This window comes from Zingiber officinale, chromosome 8B (assembly GCF_018446385.1).
Source record: "Zingiber officinale cultivar Zhangliang chromosome 8B, Zo_v1.1, whole genome shotgun sequence".
NCBI classification, from domain to species: Eukaryota; Viridiplantae; Streptophyta; class Magnoliopsida; order Zingiberales; family Zingiberaceae; genus Zingiber; species Zingiber officinale.
Genome location: NC_056001.1, coordinates 25,396,260 through 25,409,312, shown reverse-complemented (window position 1 = coordinate 25,409,312; position 13,053 = coordinate 25,396,260). Strand labels below are relative to the sequence as shown.

Below are 13,053 nucleotides of genomic sequence, written 5' to 3'. Positions count from 1 at the left end.
TTAGAAATTATTTCTTTGTCTAATTTAAAATTAAATTTGATTTTTAATCCATAATTCCTTTTTAAAACACCATTTTTTTTACCAATTAATTTTGGGCTTAATCCGTTACGAGATTGGGCTTCTATGGTCCATTAGGCCCAATAAGTCTTTGATTTGGCAATATTACTATCGATGGCTGTTCTTATTTCACGAACCCTAGCTTCCCCGAGGTTTGGAAGAACGTAGAAATCTACTCAACTAATGGCGGCGGCGGCGGCGGCGGCGGCGGCAACGGCATCGGCAGCGAGGAGAGGTGGTGGTGGGTTGTGGGAGGGGCTATATCGCGTTCTGATGCGCCGCAATTCCGTCTATGTCACGTTCATTGTCGCTGGAGCCTTTGTCGGAGAACGGGTGCGGTGTCTCATTCTTCTTCTCAACTATCCTTCCCGCGATTATTGACATCTTGTTTTTTCTATGGATATCGAATTTTGCATTTATGTCGTTCAATCGTCATGCTTGGTCATTTCGGTGAGAATAAATGTCCAGCTTTTTGATTAGGTTAACTCGTATCGAGAAAGAACAAACCTTTAGAAATTTTGGTAGAGACATTGTCTTTCGCATAATTGTTTTTTCATGGTGATTTTCGCTGTGAAGTTTGAAATTTATGAGTTCGTTAGACTTATCTAGTAAACTTAACTCCAATTGCAGGTCGTTGACTATGGTGTTCACAGGCTTTGGGAATACAATAATGTTGGGGTAATGTATCTCAACTTGATTCTATCTTGTGTATGCTAGTTGTGTGTACGTATTGGAGTGCTCTTTGCTAATCATTCATATTTGCCAATGTCATAAAGCTTTGAGTCTAACTCGATGGTCACAACAGAACCCCTTCATTTTTATATTTCTAGCGGAGCTAAAACGAACTAGCTGTGGAGTCAAATGTAAAAGGATCTTGTTTGTATAACAATTATTGTTCTTCTATGCAAGCAACTGGCCTTCCAATTTTGATAGGAAAAAAATCTGTATCTGTGTAATATAACAAATATGTTATAATGTTTGTATTTACAATGAGAGAAGAAACGGTAGATAGTATCAGAATATAAACCACATTCATGACTAAAGGGCTTAATAGGTAGTCACCCCCATGATATTTTATACCAAAAAGGTGTTTTTTCCTAGATAAATCTGAACGTTCAAAAATGTCTTCCACCTTGGGTGCTCCTAAGATTATGATGCATGTGGGTGCCAATGTGACAAATGTATGCACTGCTGATGAAATAATGCTAGTCGACTGAGCATTCACAGTAGGCAGGGATGGTCGACATAAATATTGATGATGTTGTGTATGCACGTTTAGATGCAATAGTGCCAGACAAGTAAAGAATTAATGCAACTGCACGCTAGATGAGTGAGGAATTAATCCTACTACACTAAATGGGGATGGAAGGGATATACATTAATGATCTTTGAGTGAACTGAGAAATGAAAAGTCGATTGTCAACAAATTCAACAACTTAAAAGAGATACAGATTGTATTTAATTTAAGCTAGAAATTTCTCCAGGGTGAAATGAGAATAGTAAAATTTTGAGGATCACACTAAAAAATTAGTGCTTGCACCATCACAAATAGATTGCTTAACCTAGCTTTAAGAGTGGTCTGCATATAATTATTCATGAACCTGAAAGACATTTGCCCATTGCCTTTTAGTGTCATGGATGAAAAGAAGAATACTTGAGCTTGTCCATAAGGACCTGAATCGATTCTTGTAATGCTCTTGTTCAAAGAAAATCTGATATGCTATCAGATAAAATCTCAAACTTGTGAACTTATAATCATGTTAAGTCCTTGTTCGATTGTGTTGATTATATGCAGATATATAATTCTGCATATGTCATTGTGGTGTTGCATGTTTAGAGCACCTTGAATGCTTTTTCACCAAAAAATGAGGTTGTAACTAGGTAAAATATTCATAATTCTAATAAAATTCTGTCGAATGCTTTCCTTATGGATAGAATAGTAGTCTGAATAGATATCTGGATTTCCCCACCTTGCTATGATTTGCAAGGAACTATATTATTTACAAATTTATATAAAGATAGTTTGATTTCTTTTGTAAGCCTGATAGTTTTACTAACTCATGTTGAATGAAATACTTGAGGGGATCCATTCCTGCATAATTCTTTGAATTAAAGACATGTTTTGTACCCATCAGCAACTCTGAGTGATGAGTGCCCGAGCTTTGAATTTAACACAGTTGCAAATTCCTGTTGTAATTTTGGCCGTTCATGATCACATAATTTTTATTCTACGTGTTGATTTTTACTGTGCATTCTTTTGCAACTGTTAAATCATTCTTCCTTAGCTTTCTACCTTATGAAATATTCCAACCTTTTAGAAGTGGCTATTCAATTGAATTGGTTTCTGTCCTGGAAGCACGTTTGCTACTTGATCACAAAATTTCTCCAGTTATCTCACTGATATTATGAATCAGAACATGAAAACTTATTCTAATTGTAAAATTACTGATTATATCCTCGATTTGTTAATGCAGAAGAGATACGAAGATATTCCAGTATTGGGACAAAGGCAGTCAGAATGATATCCATACTGAATCAATTCTTTTTCAAATACGCAGAAGTTTGTATTCCAACCTTTTTCAAATAAGCTTGTCTTCGTATGTATAAGTCAATTTCCAGAATACTCTGGATAACTTTGTTATTGAAACAGTTTATCTATTTTTTTTTTTTCTCTTTTCCTTTTTTCATGTTTTTCTTGTTTGACAAAGTGACGGTTACGTTCCTCAAATGAAGTGATTCGTATTAGAATTAGTGTTTCATCACTGGTTTTTAAGGAGTTTCCATGGACATGCGATATTTGCATGGATCTTTGCTCTAATAAATCTTGGGATTAATTTTCAGTGTGTGTAAAATGTTTAGTTGGATGTCTAATTTTTTATGTAAAAGGCTGTTGCGTTAGGGCAAAATGTCTCTTGTAATTTATCTGTTTATATTTTATTGTGGGATCGGCAATAGTGGGCTTTTTGCTCTAATAATTTAATCAGGTAGGCTATGACTGGCCGGAAGGAATGAAGGATTAAGTGGTGAGACGGGTTCTTTAGGCAAGGATGGTTCAATACATTATATTTGAGGCGTTTAAATTATTTGAATTTATCTTGATAGTAGTTAGAAAATTTTCGTGGGGTTCTATTGGCTACTATTATAAAAACTAAATACCTCAATTACTTAAAAAATAAAAGGGGGAAGGGAATCCACACTGACCTTGGGATAGTTCATTGTGTTTGCCTTGCTTGTTTGATTTCAGTGTCCAGTTGTTATGGTTTGCCTAACTCACCCAGTTCATTTAGTTTGCCCGAACTAATTTGCCTGATCGGATGAACCTGAATGTTTGGCTTGTATTTAACTCCTTCAAAGTCTAAACAAATCCACAGAATTTAGTTATGTTTATATAACTCCTTCAATTCACTCATTATTTATTCACTCAGCTAAGTTCTTTCCTCACAGAATTAGTTTCTGCATTCTCCACAAAATCCTTAGTTTCGTCGGAATTCGTTCCAACCAAATCGACCAAAATTTTGCGAAGAAGCCATCATTTTTTGCTCGGATTCGTGATCTTCCAATCGTACTCGGAATTTTTGTTTGAATTATTTAATTTCTTCCGTGAAGGTGAATTCTTGTAAAAGTCGTTCTGAAAAATGGTTTTATTGAAAATTATTTTGGATTCATAGAGGTTCTCAAATATTTTAAATTTTGTAAAATCAGAACATCTCGCTCCACGATTGCTTATTATTAAAAGACTTCCTTTGTCCCTCCCAGATTAATTGATTCAAAGAATTAAAAATCTAAATTATAAATATAAATAAATAAAATACTTGCTTCTCAGCTGATGAAAGCACATGTTCTGAAACGAACAACTACAAATTACAAATCTACTACACTGCCATATTTTAGTCTATAATGGAGCAAGGCTATTTCATGAAGCTCCTCAGAAGTTCTTCCGTGATTTGCGCACAGCCTGTTGGATATGTCTCTCGTGTTCCTTAAGCATGTCTTCGACATTTCCACCTGACGGCATCAATGGACCGGAGTAATGAATTCTTGGTATTCTATTTCCATATACCTGCATCGTCCATTTCAACATCATCAAAGAGCTAAAGCCATCATCAACCAAGAAACAAAGACTTTAATTGTGCTTGGAATTTAAGCTCAGTACTTGTGCCTGTTCCTTGGCTATGACTATGTCGTCTTTCTTATGTTCAGCAGGTTCACCTCCATCAAGCCGATTTCCTTTGGAGCCAGCATTGCCTCTCGCTGCAAATGAATCTGAGATGTCAGAGAAATCAGCACCACTTTGGTTAGGCCGACACAACATCTGTGTCCTTAACTGAGGGTCGTTTGAAACCCTCATTGAGCTATATGTCCGGCTCGAAGCATGACTGAGTGGTTCTTGGCTCCTCTTCGTCCATGTAGAATCAAATGCATTAGGGTGCATGCCAGAATGAGAGAAGACATTGTGTAATGGTCCTCCAGGTAGTTCCATTAGGAACCCAGAACCTTCGCCATCTTGTTTATTGTATTTCTCGCTGATGCTTTTTGGATTTGCATTTCCCAGTGGGTTCTACACAATATTTTGAACAAAGGAGAAGTGTCAGCTTTAGGCCTAAAAAAATTGAACCGGAGCCTAACTAGTGTCTAGTTAGCCTTATCATGCTGAAAGATGTAAAAGAAAGAAGAGTAAGAAGTAGATCATCAAATGTGTGAATGCGATATTACCTGCACTTCTGGGGCTGGCGTTGCTCTTGAAACCCAGTTGTGTGTTCTGACAGATTCCGATGATCGTTCAGCTGCTCTTTGCCTGCAAAACTTCAAAAATGAATCATGCTTGTATTTTCACTTAGTACAAACAGAAGAGATTTAACTATTCCGAGTAGTGTGTAAGAATGCATACCTCCTAGCCTCATCTTGAAGTTTTGCATCATACTCTTTGCTTGGAGGATATTTAGGCAAACTTGAAGGGTCACAGGCAATCGGCATTGTTGAGAAGAACTGAAAAGTTATGAAAATATTCAAGGCATATGAAAGTTTTAATATCCATTTACAATTCACTATAGATAAAGAGTCCTAACTCACTTCACTTTGGAGGGATGTGGCAGCTGTTCCCCTTTTCTCTGGTTCAATAGCAAGAAGAAAACCAAGGAGAGACAAAGTCGACGGCGGGAAATCTTTGAAGGTATCAGCAAAGCAGCGCCTGTACTGATGCTGAGGTTTGAATATGGTCGCATGGGGCAGCTTTGATTTCTCCCAGTACTCTTCTGAAGGTGAACCACAGAGCTTGAAGATCTTATGTAGTTGTTCCACCTAAATGGTTCAACCATGAACAATTCAAATCAGAGCATTTATCTAAAAAGCGATTTTATATAGAAAGTTTAATATTTCAAGGTAGATTTCTGCATTTGATATTGTCCAATTTTTGCCAAACAATCAATCAAATGAAGAAAATAAGCATACCTCAGTTCTTCCAGGCATGATTGGCCTCCCAGCAAATAATTCTGCGAGGATGCAACCAGAGCTCCACAAATCAACAGCAGCACCATACTCTGTAGCACCGAGCAAAAGCTCAGGAGGCCTATACCACAAGGTTACCACACGACTTGTTAACTGCTGTCCTTGGTCACCAGTGAATAATGTTGCAAGGCCAAAATCTGCTATTCTGAGTATACCATTGTTGTTGACTAATAAATTTGAGCTTTTTATATCTCGATGCAAGATCCCACGACTATGACAGTGATCAAGACCTTCCAGCAGCTGATTCACATAACACTTTATCTGAAGTTGATATCAGACGGATTATCTGAGAAATATTCCAAGATTAGATATAATTGCTATATCAAACTACCTGCGGTTCAGTGAATCTGACACTAGATCTTGCTGCAAGTCCAGCTAGATCATGCTCCATATATTCAAATATGAGATACAAGTTGCAAGACTTCCGTGTGACGTAATTATTCCTTCAAGTGTTATGACATTTGGGTGATCAAGTCTGCGTAGAACATGGATTTCCCTCACCATAAAGCGGACACTTTCAGGATCCATATTAGCAAATCTCACTTTCTTGATAGCAACAACTTTATTGGTCTCAAGATCACGGGCTCTAAAAACATGACTATAAGTTCCTTCTCCAATCTGACATACAATAATTCAACAAAGACCATCCAAGAACTTCAATTACCATCATGAAAGAGCAAAGCAAACTACATAGTACAATCTTCGCCTTCTAAAATATGACACTATCAATTAATGACATTAATTCTGAAGGAGCTAAACCATGTGAGACGCATATTGATGAAACGACAGTTAAATGCTAGATAGATATGCTGGCAGTAAAAACAAATAAGTAAACAAATTATAACAAAAAAAAGTAACAAGAAAAAAGAAGAGACAAATTCAACCTAAGGAATACATGGGAATTCAAAAGTATAGGTGGATAAAAATAACTCGAACCTTATCTAATTTCTCAAATGATTCACCTCTCCTAGGTAACCACCCATTTATTGCTTCCCCAGCAACATCTGCAAGCCAAGAAGGCCATCCTGCCGCAACTTGCTCCCCTGCAAGCCCATTGGGCACACTACCGATTCCCAAACCATCTGCCATATCGTGAGAACCTCTAGCGTTTGGTCCTTTTTTATGTGCTCCAACATCAGCAGTGACTCGTCTCTTGTGCTCTCCAACATGGCTGAAACTCTGGGCGACTGTGAAATATATTTTTTTCTTCTTTCTCCAAGGAGCCAGAGGAGCCGGTGTTCGAATTCTCATGTTGCTTGGATAACAATTTAACACTTCCATGGCTTCCATTAAGTGTTGAAGTAAAGATTGTAGCCACAACTTCATCTTCAAGCTCGCCCTTGGAACAAAGGCAGCCCATAAGCAGAAACAATAGGAGGATCTCTATCTTATTTCCATTTGCCAAAAAATTAATAATGCACTGTATGGTGTCACGCAGTTCGATCTTAAAACTTGGTTTCTAGGTTCTAGTCTGGAAGAAAGTGGGAAACAACAAACGGAGAAACAATCGACTCCTCCCAAATCTCAAAGAATACGCCAAAAATCGAACTTTTGCAGCGCCAAAAGTTTCTTCAATCAAGAATGTCTTGACATCGAGGACGAATGCTCGTCCGGGGAGAATAAATTCAATGATCTCGACAGTTTTGAAAGCCCTAACAAAACGCTACTACCTTTATGAGATCAAACACAGAAGAAAATGCGATCGAGAACAGAACCCTAGCTCGTCAAACCACAGAGGGAGCCAACCATGGGGGTCCGGGGGGAGCCAACCATGGGGGTCCGGGGGGAGCCGAACCAATATCCAACCTAGACAAGGGAATCACGAGGAGCAAAACGGAAAAACCAGGGATGTCAAAGATACTTTGACGTTCGCTCGTCTCGCGGTGGAACTTTCCCCAACGCAGGTGACTGATAATCTTCATTCCGGGATGAATAGAGCAGAGTGAAAGGCGGAGACAATGATCGGTTTAGTTCTGTTGATACAATGGCTAAAAATGGAAATGTGACCTTGAAACAAACGGAGGCGGCGAACTGAAGCAGTGGAGGGTTTCTCGGATAAGTTCGACTTCGATCCACATCCACATCCACATCCACACATCCACATCCACATCCACATCCATAAGAATCATCAATTTTTAAAAATATATATATATAAATATTCTATCCAGATGGACAATAAGTTATCAAACTTATGTCAATAAATTTGATATTCGATTTAATAAAATTATTTATTTTATATATATATATATATATATATATATATATATATATATATATATATATATAATTAAATAAATAAATTTAAATAATTCATTTAGTTAAACTAATAAACTTGAATATATATATTCAATTTATTAATATTTATAAATAATATTCATTAATAACGTTTATGAATAATATTTACTAACTATATTCATTAATAAAATTCTTTTCAATATCTTAAATAAATAATAAAATAAAATAAATTTAAATTATCAAATCGAATAACCAATTAAACAAATAAAAATTTCAAACAAGCTTGAATTGAGAGTTTAATAATATCTAAACGAATCAAACTCAAATCAAGCTCGAACCAAGCTCAAATTTGAATAAATTCAAGCTAAAAGAAAATAAACCAAGTCAAGATTGAACCATCATTTCAAAAATTTGATTCATTTTAACCTCAGCTTAGGTCAACTCGACTCGACTTATTTACAACCCTAGTGTTGTTGATTCATCGAACTTACCATTTCTCATATGCTCATCGCCCTAGAAGGTCATCGAGGCGGATCATGCGGTCTCCAACTCTTTCAGAGGTTTTTGGAATTTTTTTAAAAATATTTATTTTTTTTAAAAAAAATATTAATTATTTTAAATATATATATATATATTTTTAATTTTTTTTGAAAAGTAAATTACTAATAAAATTATATATTCAGAATTTTTTTAAAATTAATAAAATTGAAATTATTTAATTTTTAAACATTATTAATTTTAATTAAAATTTATTTTATATAAAATTTAATATCTGTAAGTGTATTTAATTTCAAATTTATTATTTTTTTAAAAAATATTTGATTTAAAAAATAAATCTAAACCATCAAGAATATTTGATATTTTAAAAAATTTCAAGATTCCTAACTACAAAATTTTTTAATCTATTCTAAGATAATCATTTTAAAATTTATATAATAAAAAATTAACTTGATGTTTAAAAAAATCAATATAAAATATAATGAATGAAAATTTTCTTGTTTTTTTTTCTGGTCGAAGAATAAAAAAAGTGAGGAAAAGAGATCAAGAACATCCTTTGTAATACGAGAGGAGAGAATGATTGCTAGTGTACATGTTCCCCATATAAAAGGGTGGCTTTGCTAGGTTAAAATGATCCATATGATTTATCTTCCTTCTAAACTTGTTGGGTAGGTTTGACTTGGCTAGGTTAAAATAATCCATATGATTTATCTCTCTGGTAATGCTTGTGGGGTACGTTTTGGAGGAGTAATCGGTGTGAAGAGAAACATCGATTATAGAGGAAAATAACACGCGGCCAGTTGAATTTCGAAATCTAAATATTTAGTATATCACTAAAAAGTCTAATCATGACACCCTGCCGAAAGGCAAGCTATGCTATTTCAAAATGCCTTTATAATTATAATACCAATACAATTATCACTTTTATTAAAAGACAATGTGCTTATCTCCACTTGCATTAAAAGACAATGTGCTTATCCTCATATTACGATGTAGTAGTTAGATTTTTAAATATAAATTCAAAGAATTTTAAAGTTTAAATTTAGTTACAATGAATTGTATGTAATATTGGTGTAATTTTTTTAGGTCAAGGTTGATCAAATTGATTAAGTTTGAATTGACATAAGTTTAAGTCTTGATTTTTTAGTTTTGATGTTTGACAATGTATAGAGATTGCAGGGGCAATCATCCATTTGGGGAGATTATTGGAGCGATTCTCCTCTGGTCAATGTTTGACCAGTTTGGTGTGAAGAAGAGTCAAGCGGGTTAAGGTTGACCTGATACTTGACTAGAAAATCCTAACTAGAAGTTAGATAAAGGCAAGTCCAACGGAGAGATTGACAAATGATGAAAATCCAAATGGGTTAGTATTGACTGGACACTTAGTGTAGAAAGTTCTGGTGAGTGAAGTCAGATAGATGGGAAGTCCTACTGAGTGAAGCTAAGCAGTTAGAAAATTCTAGTGGGTGAAGTCAGATAGTGAGAAAGTCCTAGTGAGTGAAGCTAAGCAATTGAAAAATTCTGGTGAGTGAAGCCAAGTGAAAGACTTAGTAAGTGAAGCCAGGTAAAAGACCTATTGAGTGAAGTTAGGCAGTGAGAAAATTCTGGTGAGTGAAACTAGGTGAAAGTCCCGGTGAGTGAAGTCAGGCGTATGGAAATCCAGGTGGGTCTGGGGTGACCATACACCTGGTGTTTGGAAGTCCAAGTGGGACATGGAGGACCAAACACTTAGCACGAGATGGTAAGTCCAAGTGGGTCAAGGTTGATCGGACACTTGGCACGACTAGAAAAGTCCAAGTGGGTCAAAGGATTGACTGGACACTTGGTAACGAAGTCCCAGCAGGTCAAAGTTGACCAAATGCTAAGCATGAGCGAGTCCCAACAGGTCATGGTTGACCAGATGTTGGGTTTGGGACCCTAGACTTGAGTTATTCATGTTAGGGTTGGTCAATCAATCAACTGATCGATTGAACCAAAGTTGATCGGTTGGGAGAACTTCGTGAGCAAGGACAGCCTAATCGATCAGCCAATGGATTGGGGTTATGCCAATCGATCAGACGATCGATTGGAGACCACTCGCACGAAGAGCACAATGTGTTCCCCAATCGATCAGTCGATCGATTGGGATACTCCAATCAATCAGTCAATTGATTAGGGTTTACTTTCTTACGAGAGCACAGAGGCGCTTTGATCGATCGGTTGATCGATCAAAGTCTCCCAATTGATTGGTCAATCAATTAGGATATGACCGTTGTGCAGGATGCAAGCTTTCGACAGCTGGGATTGCGTGGATCTTATGTGGCAATCGATTGGGAGCAAGCCCAATCGATTGGGTCGATTAGGAGCCCTAGATCATGACAGGATAAAGCCGTTGGCAAGGTTCAAACGTGCAGAGGTTCTCTCGATCACTTCACCGAGCTTACGACTACTTATCGCCAGTTCTTAAAGCTTCTTGGAGATAAGTGTTGTTGTACTTCCAAGGCGAAGAGGCGTTCCAAATAAGAAGAAGGAGCAAGCTAGGATTTCATTGATTGTAATCTTGTAAGATTTCATTTTGTATTAGCTTGTATTTTCCTCTTATTGTATTTCTTTGTGTGTGAACTTGTACGAGGCTTCTCCGCCTCCAGATTACTTCCGAGAAGGAGTATTTCATAGTGGAGAGTGTGCATGAGGTGTGCATGAGGGTCGGATCCTTGGATACCAAGTAAATCCATCTTATTAGCATTGGGGAGCTTTGCGTCGAGTTTATCCGCTGCACATCATCATTTACAAAGCACGAGAAGCTATTCACACCCACCCCTCTAGCTTCGAGTGACCCAACAAGTGGTATCAGAGCGAGGCCGCTCTTCACTAGACTCATCGCCGGAGAGGGCAACGAGCTAGAGGAAGAAGAAGAAGTCGAAGCTCAAATTTCAACAAGCCAAAAATTCATCAAGAGGAGCTAAACTTCAAAAATGAAATTTGGAGATGGACTTGGTTATGACACGAGGTTGGCTCCACCATTCACAATGATAAACTTCGATTTTTGGAAATCAAGAATCAAAAATTTCTTCATGATGAAGATGGAGCAATAATTTACTCTAATGGAGGGTTTTCAAGCTCCAAGAGATTCATGTTGGTGCGGGAAGCATCCGACAGTCGAACATGTGTTTTGATTATGTCAAAGGGTCCAAAGTTAAGTTGTTTTGTTATATAACAAATTTGATGAGAATGCAAGAAAATCCTAAGTGTATTTAGGCAAAAGTCCTAGCTACGGTTAGCTAGGTGGAAAACCTTAGGGGGTGATAACCCTAGGTCCTAGGGGGTGGTAACCCTAGGTGAGGAAAAAATCCTAACTACGGTTAGGCAAAGGAAAAAACTCTAGGGGGCGGTAACCCTAGGTCCTAGGGGGTGGTAACCCTAGGCAGAAAGTCTTGATGGGTTGAGAGCTTGGGGGCAAAAGTCCTAGAGTCGAGCACTCTAGGTGGAAAGTCCTGGTGTCGCGAACCAGGTGAAAGACTAGGCGGGTCATGGAGTGGACGTCCAGCGGAAAGTCCTGGAGCCTCGCACACTGAGTAAAAGTCCAGTCGGTCTGAAGAACCGGTTTGACAACAAGTATATTCTCCTGAGTGGAGTAGGTGAGGATGCGTTCCCCGGTGAGGGAATAGTAGGCGTTGGTTCGATCTAGGGTTTCCGGTCGGGAATCTAAAGTCAGAACCAGACAGTCCGATGACTGTCAAATACTTTATTTTACATATATATATTATGATAACTTTGTTTTGCAGGGTATGTTGGACTAACGTATTTTGCAAGAAGCGAATTGGACAACCTTGCCTCAGATGAACAATACCCGAGGCGCCCTCCATGGAGCTTGGAGGCACCTCGAGTCACATGCGGAGACTTCCTCGCAGCAAGGCGCTAGGGCGCCCTCATGGAGCTTGAGGGCGCGACGCCCTCTATGGAGCTGAGGGCGCCCTAGACACAGGTGGAGGGCGCCCTCCATGCGGTTGGAGGCGCCCTCGGACGGATAAGCAGCGAAGTGGTCAAAGCTCATCTACGCTATGAATTCGGTGCGGATAAGGACGCCCTCCATGTTGTTGGAGGCGCCCTCAACAAGCTTTATAAGGTAGGTTCGAGCATCAGTAAGGGAACTACTCAAATCTATGATCTTTCTTCCGTGTGCTGCTAGAAAAACGTTCCAATAAAGCTATGACAAGACACCGATAACCTGAAGCTTCAAAGTCTACTGTTTTCATTGTCAGTATAACTTTCATTACAATTTTACTGTACTTAATCATTATACTATAAACTGTAATATTTCCGGATTGATAGTGATTGTCCAAAGTAAACGCTCAACGAGCGTAGGTTTTGGAATAGGAGTCACCCCAGGCTTCGAATCAAGTAAAAACTTGGTGTTTGTATGGTTGCATTATTATTACTTTTCCACTGTGTTTTACTCTTAATCATCTGAAACGAAAGTGAAAGCCACGAGCGCTATTCATCCTCCTCTAGCACTTTCGATCCAACAATTGGTATCAGAGTCCAGACTGCCAGAAAGTTTAACTGCCGACTGTGCACAAGAGCTATGGTATGATTGAGCCATGTGGGTACAATATTGACCTCGAACAAAGAAAGTGGGGCTCCTATATTCGGATCAAGAGGACCAGACACCAGACAGGAAGTCCTAGTTGCGGCTAGGCAAGGAAGTCCTAGTAGGTCTGGTGGACCGAGGGACAGGAAGTCCTAGTAGGTCGGGTGGACCGAGGGGCAGGAAGACCT

At 38.0% G+C, this 13,053-nt stretch overlaps 1 protein-coding gene and 1 pseudogene across 2 annotated transcripts; one reads left to right on the top strand and one right to left on the bottom strand.

Annotated features, from left to right (window-relative positions):
• Positions 1 to 201: 201 nt before the first annotated feature.
• Positions 202 to 4,307, top strand: LOC122016726 (cytochrome b-c1 complex subunit 9, mitochondrial-like). 2 transcript variants are annotated; one of them, XM_042574114.1, is made up of 4 exons: positions 202 to 390; positions 688 to 735; positions 2,532 to 2,617; positions 4,258 to 4,307. In XM_042574114.1, exons 1-3 carry the CDS (start codon positions 241 to 243, stop codon positions 2,577 to 2,579), a joined length of 246 nt encoding a protein of 81 aa, XP_042430048.1. In that variant the 5' UTR covers positions 202 to 240; the 3' UTR covers positions 2,580 to 2,617; positions 4,258 to 4,307. The 2 variants fall into 2 exon arrangements, with proteins under 2 accessions (XP_042430048.1, XP_042430047.1); XM_042574113.1 differs by lacking the exon at positions 4,258 to 4,307 and having other exon boundaries at positions 2,532 to 2,897.
• On the bottom strand, positions 3,854 to 7,584 carry LOC122016725 (annotated as a pseudogene).
• Positions 7,585 to 13,053: the final 5,469 nt, after the last annotated feature.